This window comes from Dreissena polymorpha, chromosome 3, assembly GCF_020536995.1.
Source record: "Dreissena polymorpha isolate Duluth1 chromosome 3, UMN_Dpol_1.0, whole genome shotgun sequence".
NCBI lineage: Eukaryota > Metazoa > Mollusca > Bivalvia > Myida > Dreissenidae > Dreissena > Dreissena polymorpha.
This window is the reverse complement of record NC_068357.1, coordinates 2,255,662-2,280,394: the sequence shown is the minus strand read 5'-3', so window position 1 is coordinate 2,280,394 and position 24,733 is coordinate 2,255,662. Positions and strand designations below refer to the sequence as shown.

At 35.6% G+C, this 24,733-nt stretch overlaps 1 protein-coding gene across 1 annotated transcript in view; it reads left to right on the top strand.

The window, feature by feature from the left end:
* Positions 1-940: 940 nt before the first annotated feature.
* LOC127872741 (chromatin assembly factor 1 subunit A-A-like) overlaps positions 941-24,733 on the top strand; it is a 40,538-nt gene continuing 16,745 nt past the window's right edge. The window contains exons 1-8 of the mRNA XM_052416110.1: positions 941-1,019; positions 7,325-7,950; positions 10,217-10,309; positions 14,910-15,113; positions 17,070-17,146; positions 18,085-18,166; positions 18,881-18,958; positions 20,848-20,979. Coding sequence (XP_052272070.1) covers positions 974-1,019; positions 7,325-7,950; positions 10,217-10,309; positions 14,910-15,113; positions 17,070-17,146; positions 18,085-18,166; positions 18,881-18,958; positions 20,848-20,979 — 1,338 coding nt within the window. The 5' untranslated portion in view covers positions 941-973. The remainder of the gene's footprint in view (positions 1,020-7,324; positions 7,951-10,216; positions 10,310-14,909; positions 15,114-17,069; positions 17,147-18,084; positions 18,167-18,880; positions 18,959-20,847; positions 20,980-24,733) is intronic.

Below are 24,733 nucleotides of genomic sequence, written 5' to 3'. Positions count from 1 at the left end.
TCCATAAACACCCACAAATTACATACACTATGCGCGTTGTTTACCTTTAGTCGAGGCCTCACATCTGAAAGTGAGAGTACTCGATTGCAATTGACATGAGGTCAACAAAACTTTAAAAATTGGATTCACTGAACAAATTTATAGATAATGAAAGTTTAATTTTTCATAACTTTATTTACAATTTAACAAGTTTCTGTTTTATTGGTTGATCTTCTTTTGAGTAACATTGACACAAAAAAGTCACAGTGCTCAGGAATTGCAAAAAGACAACGTTGGCAAATTGTTCAAATAAAATTTCGGCATATATGCTACTTAATTAAAAGATTTGATAAAATTATCCAATTGGGACAGGGTTTACCCACTGAACGTGTGTTAATTGCCATGTCACCTATTTTCGTGGTGTGCCAACCCTGCAAAATGGTGAAAAAAACTCCACATTGATTTCATCACCCATCTAGTTCTTTAAGTTGGACCTTAGTAAATATAATACTGGAGTCAATACTGCAGGCTTCAGGCACTGTCGGAAGAACAACATATTTTGAGAACAACATAGTGCTTTTGAAGCTTCCCGAAGTATCGCATTCGAATTCGCAATCGCTTGTACAGTGTGCAAAATTCAGATTTTAAAGTAATAGCACAAATTCTTATACACATATATAAGAAGTAAAATTACTTACTAGCCAAAACCCTTTGGGCTAGTGCTAATTTCGCACACTGCTTATAAATCTATCTTATCAGACCACATCTAGCGTTGAAATTTTGGCTATTGCAATATTATTATAGGGAACATTTAATTTTTATTTGTCAACTTTTAATTTAAATATTGTACAAAATATTCTTTGATTTTGAGTTTTTATGGGCTTTTAAAAAAATCTCGGTCATGATGCATCACACATGTGATCTGAGAACTTACTCTAACATTATTTTCTATTCCATATTCAGAGCAGATTACAGTAGCTGAGGTTCCCTTAAAATGATGGATGCAATTGAAGTTCTACCATCCAAAAAGATGAAGCAAGGTCAGTTTCATACATATTAACATAGACATGATTCACAGGGCTCCACGAGGATTTGAAAAGTCAGGTTTCTTCAGCTTTTTGGGAAGATAGCCCATGGCTTTAAAATTGGGAATTTTATCAGCATTTTAAAGAAATTAGGAAAATAAATTGGGATTTAAAACTACATGCGCAACATATTTGTTTTCCATTCAGCCGAATCACAAAGCGCTTGAATTTAATTGCCTCAACAACACGGAGAATATTGGGCATAGGAATGATGCCGACATTAACCAAATCTAGGTATAGTCTCAAACCCATACGAAACCAGATTGGACTTAGCTTTGTTAAAAAGCGAAACAGACGATGTCATTAGTAGGGTTTTTTCCCAATTGGGAATTTTTTAACAAATTTTGGGAATAAAGTATACTTCTTGCAATTGGGAATATATATCCGAATTTCAAATATAGAATCAGGTCAAAAAAATCCTAAGGGGGGGAGGGGCAGGGCCAAAAAACCAACTTTGGTGAAAGGGCCACAGCCGTTTTTTTGGGGGAAAAATACACAATTTTATGGCTTTGGGGAATGAAAAATACTGAGGTAGATTGGAGATTTAGAGAAAAATGCATGATTTTAAAGAAATTTCTGTATGGGAAAGAGAGGTTTTTCACACGGATTTTGGGGGAAAATAAGGAAAATCTTAAATAATCAATTAAGCATATTTTACTGTTTTTAAAACAAATTCAAGGAAACAGAAAATTTAATTATGCAATATTTTTCTATTTCCTACACTGGATCACGGTTAACTTGTATATTTAAAGGTTTAAAAAAAAATCTTTTTTGGAGGGGAAAATTTACCAGCTGAGGGGAACAAAAAATCAGAGGGGAAAGGGCCGTTTTTCAGTGGGTCACAAAGAAGGTAAAAAAAACCTGTTTTTGTTAAGGGGAAGAAAAAGAGGCCCCTTGCGAAGAAGGGTTTTTTGGCCCTGGGGGCTATTCTGTCAAAAGGGCTTTTTCGATGCGCTGTATTTTGTCAAAAGGGCCCTTTTGAGTCTGGTCTCTTACGGATTTTACACTATACCTCAATTTGGATAACGTCAGCATTATTTGTGTGCCCAATATTCTCCATGTTGTTCAGGTGCTTATTATATTTGCAATGAAATTCAAGCGTTTTGTGATTCGGCTGAATAGAAAACAAAGATGTCGCACATTTTAAATTTTACGTGAAAAAGATTCCTATGAAGCAAAAACCCGGCCAAACAAAAACTAGATTTTTTTGAAGCAAGTGTCATAAAATAAACAAACATCGTCAAAATGTACAAGTCCTTCCATTGAAACTCCAGGGCAGGACTTTCCTTTGACCCGAGCTCCCGGGTTTTGACGCTTGTAAATTACAGAAGACCCCTTTTTGACTCTTGAGAAAATTACGTCATGCGTCACATTTGACCCGGGGGAATATACCGACTTGCGTCAACGAGATCAAAAGTTGTTAAGACTAAGCGATAATTGGCTCGGGGCGGAGTATCTCATTTAGCACGCGCTAATCGTTAACGCCCGTTTCCAATCATTGAAGCACAAGTCCACCCAGTAGGCGGAGTTTGGTTAATTAAGAAATCTAGTATTGACCAATTAAAACACTGCTGGTTAGATGACGCGTGTATTAACTTTCCATTATTTATCATAGCGTTTGTGATCAGCTGTTTGCGGAAAAGACGTGTATTAAACCCACCTAGTTGCAATAATCCAACTCCCAGCTATTGACCCTCTGAGCTGTACGTATGTACTCATAAAAGCTCAGAGCATTTAAGAAGAACTATAAACCCACTAAAACAGAATGGACTCATCCGCGTCAGTTTTAATAATGTTCAATATTAAATAATAACATCCATATCCAAAGCATATTTTGAGATATTTCGAGAGTATGGCAGAATGTTTTTCCAAAGCTGAATGCACTTATCACTGTTTTACTTCATGATTGCTCAGTTCAAAGACGCGCGAAAGTTATGCTGGCATATGTACTGTCTACAACGTCAAATTACACGCTTTGCATCAAAGTTGCTAAAAATAACTATAGAACCGATATAACTGACCTTGTGGCAAAGTGACAATTTTTGCATGAGCTAATTGATTACAAAATACATGTAGGCGTAATAATTGACCGTTTGAGGAGGCATAGAAAACGGCGTGTTTGTCGCACGTCTTCAGTGAAGATGGCACATGAAATAATTAAAGGGCGTCGGAATTTTTGATGGGATTAAATACGGAGGCACCTTTATCGACGAGTAGAAATAATTTCCTTTTATAGTTTACCGATTTATATAGGCTATTGTGTTAAGTTACCACCCGTATGTTGTTGTTTTTTTTGTGATAGCCAGCGGAAATGTTTTTTGTTTTTTTTCACATTTTGTATTTCATTCTTAATTTAATAGCCACGCGAAACGGTCAAACAAAGTTATTGGATAAAGTGTAATTGTGCAAAGTGTAATTGTGCTTGTGCATTCGGAAAATGTCGCAGAGAAACCTTTTCGAATTCGAAATCGGTAGTAACTCTGAAAGTGTGTGTAAGACGCCAACGACAAAGCGTACTTTAGATCTAAATGACAGTGCTCCTAACACCCCCAAACGTGCGAAAGAAGAACATATGACATATTACTCTGCTGTATACATGAAGTTAATGTTGTATTAGAATACATGTTTTGTATTTATTAATCATTGAAATATTGTGTTTAAATGCATAGTGTTGTAGTGACAGTAAAATGTAAGAAATAAATGTTAACATACATGTATCTTTTTATTTGTTGCTTTTTATATATTATATCTCAGTAATTTGCTTAAATTGCAAAAAATCATTGACTGTTCTGCGTTATTATTAGGACTCTCAGAAGTTTGATTTTGACTCTTGAAAATATGGTCCCAAGAGTCCTTGACTCTTGAGATTTGAGGTCTAAGGAAAGCCCTGCAGGGGTTTTTCAGCATTGTCTGAGCCTCCAGAAACGGAGGCACTCCCAAAGCAAACAGACCCGATTCTAAACCGAAATTATAAAAAAATTCCCAATTTAATTTTTTTTTTTTTTTTTTTTTTTTTTTTAAGAATGAAGTGTCTTATAACCAGGGATCATATTTTCCCGCAACATCAATCGGTCCGGATTTAAATGGGGAAAAGTGCCCGAAAATTTATATCCGAAATCATGACAAATTACGTTAAAATATATGCCATTGATTTTGCTATTCGTGAAGATGGTATAATAAATGAACAAGTTAAATTCCTTTAGGCATTATTTTTAAACGGAACATACGAGTTTTCTCATTTTGTTTTATCATTTGCTATTTCATTGACATTGGTTGTTTCGTGTGCTGTTTTATCCGACTGTTTTTCATCGTTGTCAATATTATAAGTCAATCTACCGATGTTTTAAATCGTTGTCAATTCGATAATAGCTTACAAACATGCATTGAACCCAACAAATGTCTGTGCGTAGGATTGTTACTGACAATAACAAAACCAAATATTTAAGAAATAATTCATGTACGTTATAGTTTGTAGTCGAATAACCCACGGCCGATAGTTAAGATGCGTAGGGATTATATGATTTGAAACCACGCATCTAAACTTTCGGTCGTGGGTTATTCAACAACAAACAATAAAGAACACGAATTATTTCGATTCTAACACGATTTTTACTGAAGATTTAGACTAACCAGTGTTTGTTTTGGTAAAAAATATCTGCTATAAGGTTTGACTGTACAGTTCTTATCTCAGAGAGTAACTGTAACTGAAAAACAAAACTGCAGTACTTGAATAAACGTTGAACATGCCCAATATTGCATCTGTTTATATAAAGAAGACAAAATAAAAACAAATTTATTTGTTAAACGGCTGAATTATTTAAGCATGATAAATTCACAATATTTTCCCGAATGAGCCGTTTCATCGAAGCAAAAATTCCCAAAATGAAAAATTTTTTCGATAAAAAATTCCCAATTAAGTCAGACTCCTTTTCCCAAAATAGGCAGAAAAACCCCTGCTAGGTCAAAAACTAGGTCAAATAAAAGAAAAACCTTGTGAAGACAGTAGAGGTCACAGTTTTCATCCAATCTTTATGCAATTTGGTCAGAATGTTTATCTCGATGAAATCTGGGTTGGGATTGTTTTGGGTCATCTGGGGTCAAAAACTAGATAACTAGGTCAAAAAGTAGGAAAACTTGGCAAATTTGAGCATTTTTATGCCCCCCTTCGAAGAAGAGGGGGTATATTGCTTTGCTCATGTCGGTCGGTCGGTCCACCAGGTGGTTGTCAGACGATAACTCGAGAACGCTTTGGCCTAGGATCATGAAACTTCATAGGTACATTGATCATGACTTGCAGATGACCCCTATTGATTTTGAGGTCACTAGGTCAAAGGTCAAGGTCACGGTGACCCGAAATAGTAAAATGGTTTCCGGATGACAACTCAAGAACGCATACGCCTAGGATCATGAAACTTCATGGGTAGATTGATCATGACTCGCAGATGACCCCTATTGATTTTGTGGTCACTAGGTCAAAGGTCACGGTGACCCGAAATAGTAAAATGATTTTCGGATGATTATTCAAGAACGCATATGCCTAGGATCATGAAACTTTATAGGTAGATTGACCATGACTCGCAGATGACCCCTATTGATTTTCAGGTCAAAGGTCAAGGTCACGGTGACCGGAAATAGTAAAATGATTTTCGGATGATAACTCAAGAACGCATATGCCTAGAATCATGAAACTTCATAGGTAGATTGATCATGACTCGCTGATGACCCCTATTGATTTTGAGGTCACAAGGTCAAAGGTCAAGGTCACGGTGACCCGAAATAGTAAAATGACTTTTGGATGATAACTCAAGAACGCTTTTGCCTAGGATCATTACACTTCATAGGTACATTGATCGTGACTTGCAGATGATCCCTATTGATTTTCAGGTCACTAGGTCAAAGGTCAAGGTCACAGTGACAAAAGTCGTATTCACACAATGGCTGCCAGTACAACGGACAGCCCATATGAGGGGCATGCATGTTTTACAAACAGCCCTTGTTTATAAATAAAATGGACCAAATTGGAATGTTTTTATCAACAAATATTGACATAATATAGATACATCAGGTCTTTTCCTGGCCATTTTGGGAAAAATGCAATTCATATGAAAAGTCCACAGATGTGGGAAAAAACTAATTTAATATAACTCTTTATTATAATTCAAAATCATATTAATTTTTTATATACTTTGTTAGATGTTTATGAAATTAATTTGAGATATATTTATCATTAGAGAGTTCTTTCTAATAATTTTTTTTTTTTTTTTTTTAACTTCTTGAGGGGATTTTTTCTACAAAATTGGGGGAAAATATATACTCTTTTTTTAGGGGAATGGGGCCGAATATCGGCCCCGAAATCGCCATTAAAAAACACTGAGGTCACTAGGTCAAATAATAGAAAAACCTTGTGTAGACAACAGAGGTCACAGTTTTCATCCAATCTTTATAAAATTTGATCAGAATGTTTATCTTGATGAAATCTGGGTTGGGATTGTATTTGAGTCACCTGGGGTCAAAAACTAGGTCACTAGGTCAAATAATAGAAAAACCTTGTGAAGACAATAGAGGTCACAGTTTTCATCTAATCTTTATGAAATTTGGTCACAATGTTTATCTTGATGAAATCTGGGATGGGATTTTATTTGGTTAGTCGGGTGAGCGATTCAGGGCCATCATGGCCCTCTTGTTAATTACATTGTACAATGCTTTTATTTTTTGGCATGCACAGTAGCACACTGCCACTGCGGTGTTGCGCGGTGGTATCCTGATAAGAACGGAAATTGTCTGCCTTTACCGAAGAGACTAAAGTCATACACACTGCAGGTATTGGCTATCTCTGAGGAACGCCAAGCGTTTTAGCGTATACACCTTGCCTTCCCCGCCGCGGAAGCACTTGTTAGCAAACAAAAGCCCCGCAGAAGGAGCGAGTTTTTTTTAAAACTCATGGACTGTATTGTACATGTAATTACACAATTTATAAGAGCTGCACTTTGAAAAAATGGGCTGTATGCATGAAACTGATATATCCTCCCAGATTAGCCTTTATCCTCCGCACAGGCTAACTAGGGATAATATTGGCTTTTAAGGAATTTTTACTTTAAAGGGTGTATCTTGTTAAAAAAAATCTATCATAAGCAGAAAGTGTAGACTTGTCCAAAATGAGCCTGTGAAGTCTGTTGTCTTGGGAAATACTTAAAGCACATGCATTAAACCTGGTTTTCCCAGAGCACGGTTAATGCATATGCAGTTTTATTTTTCTTTAGGTCGGCTTCCATTCAAGCCTTTGGATCACACTGGACAGACAAAGCAGGGCAGCACACCTCCAGGCAACAAGAAAAGGAAACTCTCTGATAATGAATCACCAAGTGCCAAACAGATTCGGACTAGTCTAGGCTCCACTCAGAAGGGTGGGCTGAATGGTGAGCATGAGGTTAGCAGTAGTTCAGAGGCAGAAAATGCTGCTGAAAATCCTGCATTACTTATGCCCGGGCCCAAGATGCATACACTTGATAAATTTTTCAGTTGCAAAAAACCTATAGCAGATCAGGAGGAGATAACTTCGACTAATCAATGCATAGAAATTGATCTCACGGAGGAATCAAATGAATATGTGGCTGGAGATGCCACCAAAGAAAACAAGGAAGTGGATGTCTTGGTAAAGGAAAGTATAAAAATTGATGAAAACAGTCACATTGATCCTGATGAGGATTTGAAAGTTGAAGGGGAAAATAAAGAAAATGATAAAACTGACGATGTTATGAGTATAGATAGTGAAGACGGGAAAGAGGAAAATGAAGATTGCAATGCTTCTTTTATTGCCAACACTTCTGTTTGTGAAGATGCTCTTAAAACTCCTGCCAAGAGCAAAGATATGGACTCGATAATTAAGGTAGTGTTAACTACTGCTTTATAATTGATCGAGGTAGCCTTTGTATTTCAAATTCTACATTGTCAATTCATGTTTGTGCTTGACAATTGCCTTAAAGCATTACAAATTCTATTTTATTTTACCAATGTAGATTGATAATTATCAATTTTAAAACAATTTTCTTATTCATTAGTGTTATTTTTATACGCCCGTTTTTAAAAACAGGACATATTATAGATTTACCCTTTGCGGGCAGCATCCACAGCAGTGTCCGCTCTCTAATTCAAATAGTTTCCATCCGATCTTCACCAAACTTGGTCAGAAGATGTGTCTAGACAATATCTAAGTCAAGTTCGAATATGGGTCATGCTGGGTCAAAAACTAAGTCGCAGGGTCACTTAGTGCATTTCAAGGATTAAGCATTGTGTCCGCTCTCTAATTGAAGTAGTTTTCACCCGATCTTCACCAAACTTGGTCAGAAGTTGTGTCTAGATGATATGTAGGTCAAGTTCAAATATGGGTCATGCCAGGTCAAAAACTAGGTCACGAGGTCACTTAGTGCATTTCAAGCATTTAGCATGGTGTCCACTCTTTAATTGAAGTAGTTTTCATCCGATCTTCACCAAATTTGGTCAGCAGTTGTGTCTAGATGATATGTAGGTCAAGTTCAAATATGGGTCATGCAGGGTCAAAAATGAGGTCATGAGGTCACTAAGTGCATTTCAAGCATTTAGCATGGTGTCCGCTCTATAATTGAAATAGTTTTCATCCGATCTTCACCTAATTTGGTCAGAAGTTGTGTCAAGATGATATGTAGGTCTAGTTCACATGTGAGTCATGCCGGGTCAAAAACGAGGTCACGATGTCACTTAGTGCATTTTAAGCATATAGCATGATGTCCGCTCTCATATTGAAGTAGTTTTCGTCTGATCTTCACCGAATTTAGTCAGATGTTACGTCTAAATGATATCTAGGTCAAGTTCAAACATGGGTCATGCCGGGTCAATAACTAGGTCTCGAGGTCACTCAGTCAAGTTCAAATATGGGTCATGCCAGGTCAAAAACTAGGTCACGAGGTCACTTAGTGCATTTCAAGCATTTAGCATGGTGTCCACTCTCTAATTGAAATAGTTTTCATCCGATCTTCACCAAATTTGGTCAGAAGTTGTGTCTAGATGATATGTAGGTCAAGTTCAAATATGGGTCATGCAGGGTCAAAAATGAGGTCATGAGGTCACTAAGTGCATTTCAAGAATTAAGCATGGTGTCCGCTCTATAATTGAAATAGTTTTCATCCGATCTTCACCTAAATTGGTCAGAAGTTGTGTCTAGATGATATGTAGGTCAAGTTCAAATGTGAGTCATGCCGGGTCAAAAACGAGGTCACGATGTCACTTAGTGCATTTCAAGCATATACAGGTTTTTTTTTCCACTTTTTGGGAAGATAGCCCATGGCTTTGGAATTGGGAATTTTATCGGCATTTTCATGAAATTGGGAAAATAAATTCATTAGCCTTTTTTTCCACATGAAAAGTCCACTGATTAGGGAAATACTCAATTTGATATAACTCTTTATAATCATTCAAATTAAAAGAACAAAACCATATAATACTTTGTTAGATGTAATTGAATTGAAATTGAGATAAAATAAGCATTAGACATCTTTCTAAAAAAAAAAAAAAAAAAAAAAAAAAAAAATTATTTTTTTTCTTTTTTTTGAAATTGGGATTTTTTTGCCACATTTTGGGAAAAAAGTATACTTGTTGGGATTGGGAACATAGCCGAATTTCGGCTATAAAATCGGGCAAAAAAAAACCCTGATATAGCATGATGTCCGCTCTCTAATTGAAGTAGTTTTCGTCTGATCTTCACCGAATTTAGTCAGATGTTACGTCTAAATGATATCTAGGTCAAGTTCAAACATGGGTCATGCCGGGTCAATAACTAGGTCTCGAGGTCACTCAGTGCATTTCAAGCATTGAGCATGGTGTCCAAAACCTTCGAACGGGCGTATCTTGTGACAGTTTGACACTTTTGTTCTTGTTTGTTTTTTATTTGACCTAAATATATTAAATCTTTCTACATGTGTTCATTACCTAATTACCAAATTTATGTTCAATTAGACAAACTTCCAATCTCAGAATCATATTGACATGTTTGTAACGTTATCCTGTTTTAAAGAAGTAATAGAATTCAGACCTGCTTGATTATATTGATACCTTTTAGTTGTGAAACAGTATGATTGATTGATGGTTATAATTCTTCTATTACTTGTCATTGTATCTAGTCCCCATCTGTCAGTGAGGACAACGCTGGACTCAGTCAGGGATCTGGCAGTGAAGGAACTCCCAGTCTATCAGGAAAGAAGCAATCAAAGCCGGTAAGGGCTAAGCGGATTTAAAACAACACATTTAAATTTGGGTTCAGTTTGACTGAATTTCATGCTAAGTTTGTGTTGTTATCCCCACGCTTTTTGAAAAAAAGGTGGGGATATTGTGGTGATCTCCGCCGTCCGTCCGTCCGTCCGTCTGTCCGTCCGTCTGTCCGTCCGTCCTGGCCACTATCTCCTCCTACACTAAAAGCACTAGAACCTTGAAATTTACACACATGGTAGCTATGAGCATATGTGCGACGGTGCACTATTTGGAATTTTGATCTGACCCCTGGGTCAAAAGTTATAGGGGTTGGGGTGGGGCCGCGTCAGAAATTATCACTCATTTTTTTAGGTTATTTTACATTTACTTCTTTATTTCTACACCGATTCACTTCAAATTGATACTGGACCTCACCTATGACAATACGGTCAATCTCAACCATGCATGGCCCCATTCCCAACCCTGGGGCGCCCCGCCCACATAGGCCACACCCACCAAAAATTTCCATTTACTATAATTTTTTCATTTCTACACGGATTCACTTCAAATTGATACTGAACTTTTGTTATGACATTAGGGTCAATCTCAACTATGCATGGCCCCAATCCCAACCCTGGGGCGCCCGCCCACATAGGCCACACCCACCAAAAAAATCCATTTACTATAAAAAAAATTTAGGTTATTTTACATTAACTTCTTCATTTCTACACTGATTCACTTCAAATTGATACTGAACCTCTCTTATGACAAAACGGTCAAACTCAACTATGCATGGCCCCGTTGCCAACCCTGGGGCGCCACGCCCACATAGACCACACCCGCCCAAAATTGCCTTTTACTATAATTTCTTCATTAATACACTGATTCACTTCAAATTGATACTGAACCTCTCTTATGACAATACGGTCAATCTCAACTATGCATGGCCCCATTACCAACCCTGGGGCACCCCGCCCACATAGGCCACACCCTCCCAAAATTGCCTTTTACTATAACTTCTTTATTTTTACACCCATTCACTTCTAATTGATACTGAACTTCTCTTATGACAATACAGTCAATCTCAACTATGCATGGCCCCATGATCAACCCTGGGGCGCCCTTGGGTCAAACATGCGGCGTGGGGATACGCGTCGGCCTCTGCCGCGCCATTTCTAGTTTGTATCTGTGAAAGCGTGTGTCTGTTGAAATTACAAGTATTTATTCATACCCAGTCACGACTGTGTATACATATTGCCAAATACTTATTTGTTAAGATTTGCCTATCAATTAGTTCTGTTTATCACACCTGTGCACATTCAGCTCATGGTGAGCTTATGTGATCGCCTTTTTTCCGTCGTGTGTTGTGCAGGTTTATCATTTGCCTTGTTAACACTCTAGAGGCCACATTTATTGTCCAATCATAATGAAACTGTTCACTTGGTCAGAAGATATATCCCAATGATATCTTGGGATGAGTTAGACAATGATGTCGGTTTCTTTAAAAACATGACCGTCGGGGCTGGGCATTTTTCCTTAAATAGCTATATATGGCTGGAGTAAATTCTTGTCAACACTCTATAGGCCACGTTTATTGTCCGATCTTCATGAAACTTAGGCTGAAAATTTGTTCCTATGATATCTCGGACAAGTCCTAATATAGCTATAGTAAAACCTTGTTAGCACTCTAAAAGTTACATTTATAGTTCACTCTTCATGAAACTTGGGTCAGAACATTTGTTCTTATATCTTGGGCTGCGCAGAACAGGTCAGTTCATTTGTATCTATGAAACAAGTTATAAACTGGGTCACATGGGGTTAAAAAACTAGGTTACTAGATGTAGGTCAAATTGAAAAAAAGGCTTGTGAAAGCTCATGGGACCCAATTAATTTACCAGTCTTCATGATATTTGTTCAGAACATGTTTCCCAATAAAAAAATCAACAAAGTTTAAACTTAGGTATTGTAACATGCAGTCACTAATTAAAACTGTATAAAAAACTTGCAAACAATCTAGATGCCACATTTAAGTTTGCATGAAAATCAGTCAGAACATTGTCCCAATCATATCATGACGGAATGTGTAACTATGGTCAAGTTGTGTGGAAAACTAGGTCACTAAGTCCAATTCAAGAAAAGGCCTATGAGCAGAGTTTAAGCCGTATTTATTTCTCAATCTTCATGAATATTTGGTCAAAACATACGTTTAAATGATTTTGTAGTTGATTAACCCTTTGCATGCTGGGAAATTTGTTGTCTGCTAAAATGTTGTCTGCTGAATTTCTAAAATTAGCATATTTTTTTTCAAAAAATACTCACGATACTATCAGAATAGCAAACAGTTTGGATCATTCTGTGGTGTCTCATCTGAATCCAAACTGTTTGCAAAGGCCTTCAAAATTCGGTTCCAGCACTGAAAGAGTTAAGATTTTATTCCACTGTAAAACATGGCTACCATAGCAAAACCATTTGAATTTTCTAGAAATCACATTTGTTTCCCTTTTATCATGAAACTTGCTAAGAATACCAACAAATATGTTGTCTTTCAGCGATATCTTTTTGCCCAATTGGTAAAAGTACCGGAACACTTGGCAAAAAGAAGCGAGAAAACCCTTGTAATTGGGAAAATTTATATTGTTTATTTTAAAATGGGAAATTGGTGTTTTTTATTTTTTCTAACAATTACTTTATATTTCATAATGAATTGTTGTCAATATTATATTTACTGATGTTCAAGCCATAGAGCTGTTAAGAGGAATTAACTGATTGTTTAATTTTATTTACCAGTTACATGTACCAAAGTGTTTTTTGTTTTTTTTTAACCTTAATTTGTTTTTTTTTCTAATGGTCTTGGGAAATTTCATGTACGGCGAGTAGGGTTATTATGCAGTTTGTTGGACTACTAGAGTGTATGTGATGTTTTATGATGGCAAGTTAAAAGAAAAGAAAGTGGAATAATTTAGTGAAATTTAACATGTATGAAACGAGAGTTCATGACCAATGGCAACATTTTGGACAATCCAAAATAACGGATCGTTTTATTGTAATTTTGCAGACATGCCTTATACATGTATTACCTAATATAACTGCAACATAAATTAAGGGCAACCAAAAAGTGAATACGGGTAGCCTGATTTTGTAAGCTGGTGGGGCCCTGAATGTCTAGAGGCTTTGCTTGGTGGATGTGGCCCTAGTCTTTATTCATGGGAAAATATGGGATATACATTGTTGTAGGGGGGAATTTGGGCTTAAATTTCTTTTGATTTTTATGATAAGGGAATTTTATTTCTAGGGGTTAAGTGTTTTGATTTTTTCATTTAAAATCAGGTCCGGTTATCAGCCCATTCCCAATGGAAAAAAAAATTAAAAAATTTCCCAAATTGGAGCTAAAAATTACCAATGAAAGGTTTCCCCAAAATTTTTTTTTTTTTTTTTTTTAGAGCTCAATTTTGTTCATCTCCCATCAGTATAAGATCAACCTTAGTGAAAACACTTGTATTATCAATATAATACTGGGCACACTTGTATTATCAATATAATACTGTAAACACTTGTATTATCAATATAATACTGGGCACACTTGTATTATCAATATAATACTGGGCACACTTGTATTATCAATATAATACTGTAAACACTTGTATTATCAATATAATACTGGGCACACTTGTATTATCAATATAATACTGGGCACACTTGTATTATCAATATAGTACTGAAAACACTTGTATTATCAATATAATACTGGGCACACTTGTATTATCAATATAATACTGGGCACACTTGTATTATCAATATAATACTGGGCACACTTGTATTATATAATACTGGGCACACTTGTATTATCAATATAATACTGGGCACACTTGTATTATATAATACTGGGCACACTTGTATTATCAATATAATACTGAAAACACTTGTATTATCAATATAATACTGGGCACACTTGTATTATCAATATAATACTGGGCACACTTGTATTATCAATATAATACTGGGCACACTTGTATTATCAATATAATACTGGGCACACTTGTATTATCAATATAGTACTGAAAACACTTGTATTATCAATATAATACTGAAAACACTTGTATTATCAATATAATACTGGGCACACTTGTATTATCAATATAATACTGGGCACACTTGTATTATCAATATAATACTGGGCACACTTGTATTATCAATATAATACTGAAAACACTTGTATTATCAATATAGTACTGAAAACACTTGTATTATCAATATAATACTGGGCACACTTGTATTATCAATATAATACTGAAAACACTTGTATTATCAATATAATACTGAAAACACTTGTATTATCAATATAATACTGAAAACACTTGTATTATCAATATAATACTGAAAACACTAGTATTATCAATATAATACTGAAAACACTTGTATTATCAATTTTCAAGTATTTGTAAGAAAATAAAAACAAAACTTAATTCACTTAATTTCTCGATTTTAGTTTTTAGTCAAAACTATGCAAAATTTCCCAATCCGAAGGGACCTGGCCCCATTCCCAATATGGTGAAAAAACACTGGGGTTAACCAGTTAGTTTCATTGTATGGATAAATAAAAAATTGTATGCCCGTTTCAATTGCCAGCTGTCTGAGAGCAAGCGCAAGGACCGCGATGCTCAGCGTCAGAAACAGAAGGAGGAACGTGATCGTGAAAAGGAGGACAAGAGGCTGGCCAAGGAGAGGGAAAAGGAGGAGAAGAAGAAGGAACTGGCTGAAAAGAAGCGACTGAAAGATGAGCAGCGAGAGAAAGAAAAGGCAGAGAAAGAGAAGGCAAAGCAAGAGGAAAAGGTGAACATGAAACTAAGTCACGTTCTGAAAAAACTGGGCATAATGCATGTGCGTAAAATGTTGTCCCAGATTAGCCTGTACAGTCCTGAAAAATATCATAAAAGCGGAAAGTGTCATCCCTGATTATACTGTGTGGACTGCACAGGCTAATCTGGGACGACACTTTACGCATATGCATTTTGCCCCATTTTTACAGCACAAGACACAACTAATGATGTGCATCATATCTTTGAGATCATACATGTAATTCAGTTTTTGTGACATATAAGTTGAATTGGGTGCCCAATTAACAAGTAACTAAATAGTTCTTTCTTACATTGGATGCCTATTTTGTTAATGCAACACTGTTGGTCTGATTGGATTATCAGTTAGTTTGAAAGAATGCAGACAAGAGGTCAATTAGGCAGTCTAAGGTTTTTTTTGTCACCCACCACTATATTGGGGGGCATATTGTTTTTGCCTTGTGTGTTTGTTGGTTGGTTTGTGTGTTTGTTTGCTCCAACTTTAACATTTTGCCATTACTTTTGCAATATTGAAGATAGCAACTTCATATTTGGCATGCATGTGTATCTCATGGAGCTGCACATTTTGAGTGGTGAAAGGTCAAGGTCACGTTCATCCTTCAAGGTCAAAGGTCAAATATATAGCTTCAAAGCGACGCAGTAGGAGACATAGTGTTTCTGACAAACACATATCTTGTCTGTAAATGAAAATATATCATAAAAGTAACTGCACTCTCTGTGCTTTCTGTAGTGTTAGGTTGTTGGAACTTGAAATATCAATTGTGAATTTTTTGTAGCGGTCAGATTATTGAGCAGATAGCAAGGTTGTTCCTGGAATGGATTATTGTTTGAGTATTCTTCATTACATGACTAGAGGAGAACACAAATAACACAGTAATAAGCACTTTAACTACAGTCTTGTTTTCGGGAAAAGTTGTAAGGCCTTTCTTAATTGTGAATATTAAAGTAAAAGGGAAATTATTAAGCATGATAATATGTTGGTTTTGAAGAGAAATATCAGTGAAATAAAATACTGTAAAACCATTAAATTTCGTGTGGTATGAATTTTGGTGGATTTCGTTGTTCCGCTGAACCACGAATTCAAGTACCAATGAGTATTTTTACATTTTTAATCCGAAATCGGTCCTTTCCGAATGTTATTCCGACATTCTCTATTGTTTTCGGTTATCTGAGATATTTGATTGAGATATGCTAGGTAATACAATATGTTGTTTTCTTGACAAGTGTTTGGTTAATAATACTTTTTAAAGTCTCTATAACGCTCAAAAATCAACGAAAATTTCGTTAAGTATTTCGTAAAATAAAGTTAATACCTTAACAATCAGTGTTCCTTGTTGCAATAGCCAAAATAGATGTGGTATGATTACATAGATTTTTGTAGATACAAAATGCTCGTTTTTATTTATTTGTGGCCACAATTAATTCCCGCGAATATATCTTTTCATACGACACACGAACACCATGGTAGTGTTCATGTGTCATATGAATAGATAATGCAAAACAATAATAAAAACGAGCATTTTGTATCTACAAACATCTATTTTACCAGACCACATCTGGCGTTGAAATTTTGGCAATTGCCATAAGGAACAGTGATTTTTAATAGTTTAAGTTTATTTTACGAACAATTGTACGCAATTTTCGTTGATTTTGAGTAGTAATGTTACTCTAAATAAAGCACGGAATTTAAACTGTACATCAACGATTGTTCTCTTTTACGTGACGTCGTCAAATTAACAGTTTGCAGGAAAAAAAGTTTGGACCAAAATTTTACCACTCCCTACCAAATAAAACACAACAACAACAAAAGAAAAACAAACTATTTTGTAAACAGGATTATGCATGGAAGAAGTTTATAGAAAATTATACACAACAGATAAATAAAGAAAACAAAACATAATCCCTGTAAACAAATATGTATTGAATGTTTCAGGATAAGAAGGAAAAAGAGCGATTGGAAAAGCTGAAACAAAAAGAGGAGGAGAAAAAAATGAAAGAAAAGGAAATTGAGTGGGTTTGAATTAATGTCGCTAAATAGTTAAGGCCTGATACATAATAATATGTTGATCATAATTGATGGGCAATTCAAAACCAAATGTATTAACTGCAGTGATTTAGCAACCCTGGAACTTGTGTACATTGCATACATGAACTGAGCCTTGCTTTGTGAAAAGGGGGTTTAATGCATATGTGTTAAGTGTCTGCCCAGATAAAACCAATCAGTGATGACACTTTCGGTTTTTAAGATATTTTTCGTTTAAAAAAAATACGTTGTAGGCAGAAAGTGGTGTCCCTGATTAGCCTGTGCAGACTGCTCAAGCATTAAACACCCTTTTTAAAAAGCAAGGCTCACTTGTATTTTGTAAGTATGACATGCAAAATCCTTTGGGCTTCAACTTCCTCGTTCATTGGAAGCCTTTCAAGTGATTCCACAAATGTTCAACTAGAGTTGTCATGTGCAAGAACCACATGGCTACCTTCAAAGTTAAAGACAAATTGTGCAGTTTAAGTCAAAATACGGGACTTACTTTATTCATTGAATGATTTCCTTATTATTTGGCCTGCATCATGCAAAAATGGGTCTAATGCCATTTGGGGCTAGAGTAGCTCCAGCCAAGCCAGTGCTTAGTTACCCTGTTTGCTAGTGAGACAACAAAACCTTGCATGACTTTGCGTACAGCTGAACTGCTGACCAGACTGTGCAATGCGCTGGCCACTAATGACTTAAGACCCATTTGCATGACGCAGGTAAAATAAGGTAACCATATTTTTTTTATGGAAATATACAATTGAATTTGTTTAAATCCCATGTCATTATTTACTCAGACATTAGATTATTAAGTTGCATTACTTAAAGTAAGTGTTGCAATACCAGTTAGTGTTTCAGCAATGATTTTGGTTGGCTAGAACACGATAAATACATGTGTACTGAAATTATCAATTTTAAGAGCTAAACAAGAAGAGAAACGTCAGAAGGAGGAAGAAAAACGACTCAAAGAGGAGGCACGCAAAAAAGAAGAAGAAGAAAAGGTAGTTTCAGTAATCAAAGACCAGTGATAAAACTTGCATTTGAGATCATTTGAGGTTTTATTTCAAACTTGCTTTGTGTGATTTATTACAGTTAAATTTATCAAGACCAAGTATCAGTGATGTATTAAGTATCATTTAGGTTGGCTACATGTAGATCAGTAGGTAGAGCATTTGCAGTTACTGGTATTTATATGTTAACCCTTTCCCACTTAGATACGTATTTTCATGCATTTGTAGTCCCTTACAAAGTTATATTTAATTATAAGACCTTTCTTACTAGATTCAAGTTTTAAAGGCTTCATTTGCAACCCTTAGGTACTGATGAACTGATGAGCAGCAAACAGCATAAAACCTGAACAGACTGCACGTTACTTGCAGGCTGTTCTGGTTTAATGCTGTTCGCACATAGACATTTTTACTTTGCTTTTAAGTGGGAAATGGTTACACCTATAACTGGCCAACCAGCTTACCCATTTAAAGTTTGAGCCGTTTTAGTGACTGCCTTGATATTGCTGCATTACTGTTGACATCTGCAACAACAAAAATTTAACAAATAAAAATCTTGATCATTTATATTATGTATGATGTGCATAGAAAAGAAGGGTGTTATTTTGTAAACTAATGCTTCCAGCTTTAATTTTATTTCTGTTTTATCCGTCAAGATGCATAATAATGTTTAAGCAATATACAAACAATATTTGAGATGTGTTTTAGCAAAGGAAAGCTGAAAAGAAGGCCAGCATGTTCAAAGGTTTCTTCATAAAGAAAGAGCCTGGATCATCACCTCCTAAGGTAACTGTATAAGCAGGGTTTGTACAGAACGTGAACAGTCTTTTACTTTGAAAACTCATTGGATCAAATTTAACCTTGAACAAATAATATATAAAGGTATTTGAATTTCACTTACAATCTGTCAATTATTAGCAGTGATATTGAATTCAAATCAAATTTTATGCATTCAAATCGTTAAATGGGTTCATAATACATAAAATGTCATGTTCTGTAAGAAAATTTACAATTTATTAAAAATGTATCAAAATTTATCTTGATTAGTTTATTGAACTTTCAGTGGATGTTTAATTTCTGAGATGGTTATAATTCATTTGCTGCAGGGCATATTATTTCCCAAATTAAAATTAATCCTTTAAAAAAAAGAGTACACACATCCGAATTCTAGAATTTAAGTTTATTTGCATTAACCCAGTATTTCAATGCTATGAAAACAGTGCACATGTTCAATTTCAGGAATATCTATGTTCAGTAAATACACTATAACTCCAATATAACGCGGATGACGGGGTCCAAGCCACGATACAGCGTTATAAACGGATCCGCGTTATAAGTTTTGAGCTCATTTATTGCAGGGGGCTTTAAAACCAGTTATAGTATAGCCTATAAAACAGGTCCTGTGTATTACCATGCTGTGTTGTCATCCGAAAATACATGCATATAAACTGAATCATAACGATAACATTATACATACCGCTTTTCTAATGTGTACATTAAACCGATAATCCAATAAAGTTACAACATCACTTAAAAAAAATAATCTTGAACATTTATGACAATAAATATGTTTACGAATTTCGTAAACACAGCTATATGCATACGCATTTTTTTCAGAAGTGTAAAGAGAACAGTGCATTATGGGGCAGAGCTTTCATTGGACAAGCAAATTTAAATTTAGATTGAATGCAATACGATACATCTACAAATTGCGTCATACGCCGTCATGCAAAAAACATGCTTTTCGGGGACTTTCTGATACCGGGCAAAAATGAAAGAAAGTGAATGTCTGCTAACAATTACACTGCGTTAGCATGTAGATAAATCGTCTGGATTATTTAATTAATGTCTCGTACACGAACTGAATTATTAAATACTAGAATGTTAATGAAATGACCGAAAAACTTGTTTTATGCTGTGCGCTGCAGTATATTTCAAAGCCGCTCCTTTAATATACAGTAGAGTCAAACTGCAATCAAAAAAAGTAAGAAGGTTTTTATCGTTTTGAATAACCTAAATTTTATAATAATCCCGCTTGCACTTACCTTATTGAAATTAGCACACCGAACCGCTCTGATAGGGAATACATGCAATAAACACTGACTAGCGAGTTTTCACACCTTTATTGACATTACACAACAGATTAACACCGAATAGCTGTCGGGTGGCGTTTAACCTCTAATCGATTAAAATCAGTTAAACAGACGGATAAAGCAATCAAGCTTTGATCGCCGCCTTCTTTGAATTTTCTGAAAATATAAATGAAGTTGCATAACATGATTTGAATCAGAAATGGAAGGTTGGAGAAAAAACGGGATCCAAGCACCCCCCTGCCTTATATTGAACACAGTTTATTACGGACCGCACCATATTGGAGTTAAAGTGTAGATACTAAGTATTTTAAATTTTAAGTTCATTTTAAATATTCTCAAATTCCTTTTTTTTTACCATAATGAATCAAAGAACACAAACTTATCCCACTTATGTCACCAACACAATGCATTTTAATAAAATGTATGTTCTGTCTCTTAGTCATGATTATTTATTGAATAGCCATTAAGCATTCCATATAAAAAATTGTTTCGTGAAAACCTCAGCCCTTTACTCCTAGATGCGCGCATGTGAATGGGCCCTGAATTCATACCCTTAAAAAGCTATCTGATGGACTGTTTCAGAATAAGGACACTAAGGATGGAATGTTCATGCCGTTCGAGTTGAAACCCAACATGAGACTTGCCCCAGCCAATCGCCGGGCACCTTTAGACGAGTCACAGAGGGAGAAACTAGACGAGTGGATCACAGAACAGGTGCTTGTATAGGAAATTAAATGACAAACATCATGCGAAAATTGCTCTTATGTCATTTGCACTCAGCGTAGCTTAAGACCCATTCCTCTAAATAGTCACACAAGTTATGGTGGTGTCTATTGGACAGAGTAGCTCCATACCATACTGCAAAAATTTGTGCATGTTGGTCTGGAGCTTTGCTGGCTGCAAATGTCTTAAGACCCGTTTTAGCATGATGCAGGTTAAATGTTCTTTTTTTAAAGTAAAGGAAATGTATATGCTGTGCCTGACTTGCCATTGTTGAATTAACAGAAATTCATTCATTTAAATGAAAGAACTATTTTGAATTCTCATGTTTTGATTCTGATATGAAAATACTCAGTTTTTGATACATGATTGTATTTTTTGTAATCGCCTTTGGTCCGTCGTGAGTCTTGTGTCATCAACATTTGCCTTGTGAACACTCCAGAGGCCACATTTATTGTCTGATCTTCATGAAACTTGGTCAGAACATTTGTCCCATTGATACCTTGACGTTGAGTTCGAAACTGGGTCAAAAATTAGGTCACTAGGTCAAAAAAAAAAGAAAAACCCTGTGAACACTGTAAAAGTCACATTTGATGCCTAATCTTCTTGTAACTTTGTCAAAATGTTTGTCTAAATGATATGTTGGTTTAGTTCAAAAATGGTTCCGGTCCCTGGAAAAACATGGCCGAAAGGGGGCGGGGCAGTATTCCTTATATGGCTATAGAGAAACCTTGTGAACACTCTAGAAGTCACATTTTTTGCCCAATCATCATGAAATTGGTCAAAACATTGGTTTTATTGATATCTCGGACGAGTTCGAAAATGGTCCAGATCCGTGAAAAAACATGGCCGCCAGGGGGTGGCGCATTTTTCTCTATATGTATATTGTGAAAACATCTGAACACTCTAGAAGTCACATTTTTAGTCCAATCTTCATGAAATTTGGTAAGAACATGTGTTTTCTGGATATGACGGTTGAGTTTGAAAATGGTTCTGATCAGGAAAAAAGCATGGCCGCCGGGGGGGGGGGGGGGGTCATTTTCCTTATATTTATATATTTAAAAAAAAAGCTTGTGAACACTCTAGAACTTGAAGTCACTTTTTTTCCTAATCATCATAATTTTTCTAAACATCAATTTTATAGATATCTCGGATGAGTTCGAAAATGGTCATGATGGGTGGAAAAACATGGCCGCCATGGGGTGGGGCAGTTTTCTCAATATGTATATAGTGAAAACATGTGAACTGTCTAGTTCTGATATGCAATAATGTTAAAGATAAGCTGTACATACTTTCTAATAGTTAACTTTCTTGTATAAACCTGGGACTTCCTTCATAAAATGTGGTTTACATAAAGACAGCAGGTTGCATGCACTTAATAAACCTATTGTTTCTATGTCATAAAATAACTTTACATGTATTAATGCACTGTAGAGCCTTATCTTTGATCTTTACTGATAAGCCAAGTTAACCAACTGTGTTTTGGTGTATGGATTGAATTTCTTCTAAGATCACTTGGATTGGGAAAGTCAATAATCTCAGACGACTACTGTGCTATGAAACTGTTTTCATGGCAACCTTGACTCCAGTTAAATACACTGGCTTACCTTTACATAATTATTGCGGTAGATAATGACCACTCTTTATTCATCATCACACTAGTATGCTTAAGATACTCTCCCTTGAAGGGTCTACACTTCTGCTAAAATAAACTGGATTTTATTGTTTAATACATGTAAAATAACCCACATTATCAAAGATTTGTGTTTTAAAACAGATTAATGGATATTTTAATTGGAAATATAATTGCAAGGTGAGTCTGAAAATAGTTAATGTTTGTTTATAAACAAGGCTCTCAGGGAGGTGGTAGTTTTTTGTATGTCTACAGTTTTTTATAGTGAAAAGTTGTGAATTCTTTAAGTCACATTTTTAGTTCAATCTGAATGACACTTGCTGAGTGCAAATGTTTATATCATAATTATCTTGATTTAGTTTACTCAATTAGTTTTAATAATATCATCTTCAAACATGGTGACAATCTTTATGAGAATAATATTTGTATGCCCCCAAAGGAAGGCATATAGTGATCGGACCGTCCATCTGTCCGTCCGTCTGTCTGTCCTTCCGTCACACTTTGCGTTTAGGTTTCGCGTTTAGGTTTCAAAAAATGCTCATAACTTCTTTGTCGATTCAGATAGCAACTTGATATTTGGCATGCATGTGTATCTCATGGAGCTGCACATTTTGAGTGGTGAAAGGTCAAGGTAATCCTTCAAGGTCAAATATTTGGCTTCAAAGCGTCGCAGAAGGGGGAATTGTGTTTCTGACTAACACATCTCTTGTTTGCTCATGGTGAAATTTTGTGATCCTTTTGTCAATTGTCTGTCTTCCCTTGTGCGTCATGAATATTTGCCTTCAACGCTTGTTAACACTGTAGCGGCCACATTTATTGTCTGATCTTCATGAAACTTTGTCAAGTTCAAAAATGGTTCAGGTCTGTTGAAAAACATTGCCAAAAGGGGGCCATTTGTTGTTCATTCTTCATGAAACTTGGTTAGAACATTTGTTCCATTGATATATTGGGCTGCAAAAACAGGTCATCTCAGGCCCTCTTGCTTTTTTATTCAATGGCTGGATTCAAGTATTAACAGAGTTTTACTTAATGTTGAAAAAAGCAGTAGATTGGATTTATGCTATTTGGAGTTCCAAGCCCTTTGATCAGGGATCATATTTTCCCGCTACATCAATCGGTCTGGATTTAAATGGGGAAAGTGTCCGAAAATTCATATCCGAAATCATGACAAATTACGTTAACATATATACCATTGATTTTGCCATTCATGAAGGTGGTATAATAAATGTATAAGTTTAATTGCCTTTTAAAAAACGGAACATACGAGTTCTCTCAATTGGTTTTATGATTTTTGTTCTCTTTTATTGTTGTTTCGTGTGCTGTTGTATCTGACTTTTTTCATCGTTGTCAATATTATTATCTGTGTAAGTCTATACCGATGTTTTAAATCGTTGTCGACTCGATAATAGCTTACATACATGCAATGAACCTAACAAATGTCTGTGCGTAGGTTGGATACTGGCAACAACAAAACCAAATTGTTGAGAAATAATTCGTGTACGTTATAGTTTGTTGTCAAATAACCGGGATTAACCCACGGCCGATAGTTAAGATCCGTAGGGATTAAATCACGAGTGCGAACCACGCATCTAAACTTCCGGTCGTGAGTTATTCAATAACAAACAATCAAGTTCACGAATTATTTTGGTTCTAACATGATTTTTACTAAAGATTTATACAATGTATATTATTTTTCTTGCGTACTATTTTATGTGAAGTTCCGCCCATAAAAATAACTTTCGGCTGTTCTGTCAATCAGATCCGCAACTTTCATTTAGTTATTGCCAGTCAGTTTGATGGTGGAAAATGTATCGGCGTGTTTTGTTTAGTTACAGCGCGTGTTTTCAGTGTATAAGGTCCGCCCACAATAATATGAATTATTGCAGAATATCCGATTTTCTTCTTTGTTTATATGAAAGTTTACTGTATGACTGTTTACTGCATGAAATGCACACTTTCCACGAGGATTATGAAGTTTTCATCTCCTAAGTAACTGTCAACGATTTTATCGTGACGAGTACATATTTTGGACCGATTAGTGTGCTAGGTATAAGCCAGTGAAATTATCGATTGATATTGACACGGGGTTATTCACGCATGACTAATACACAACCG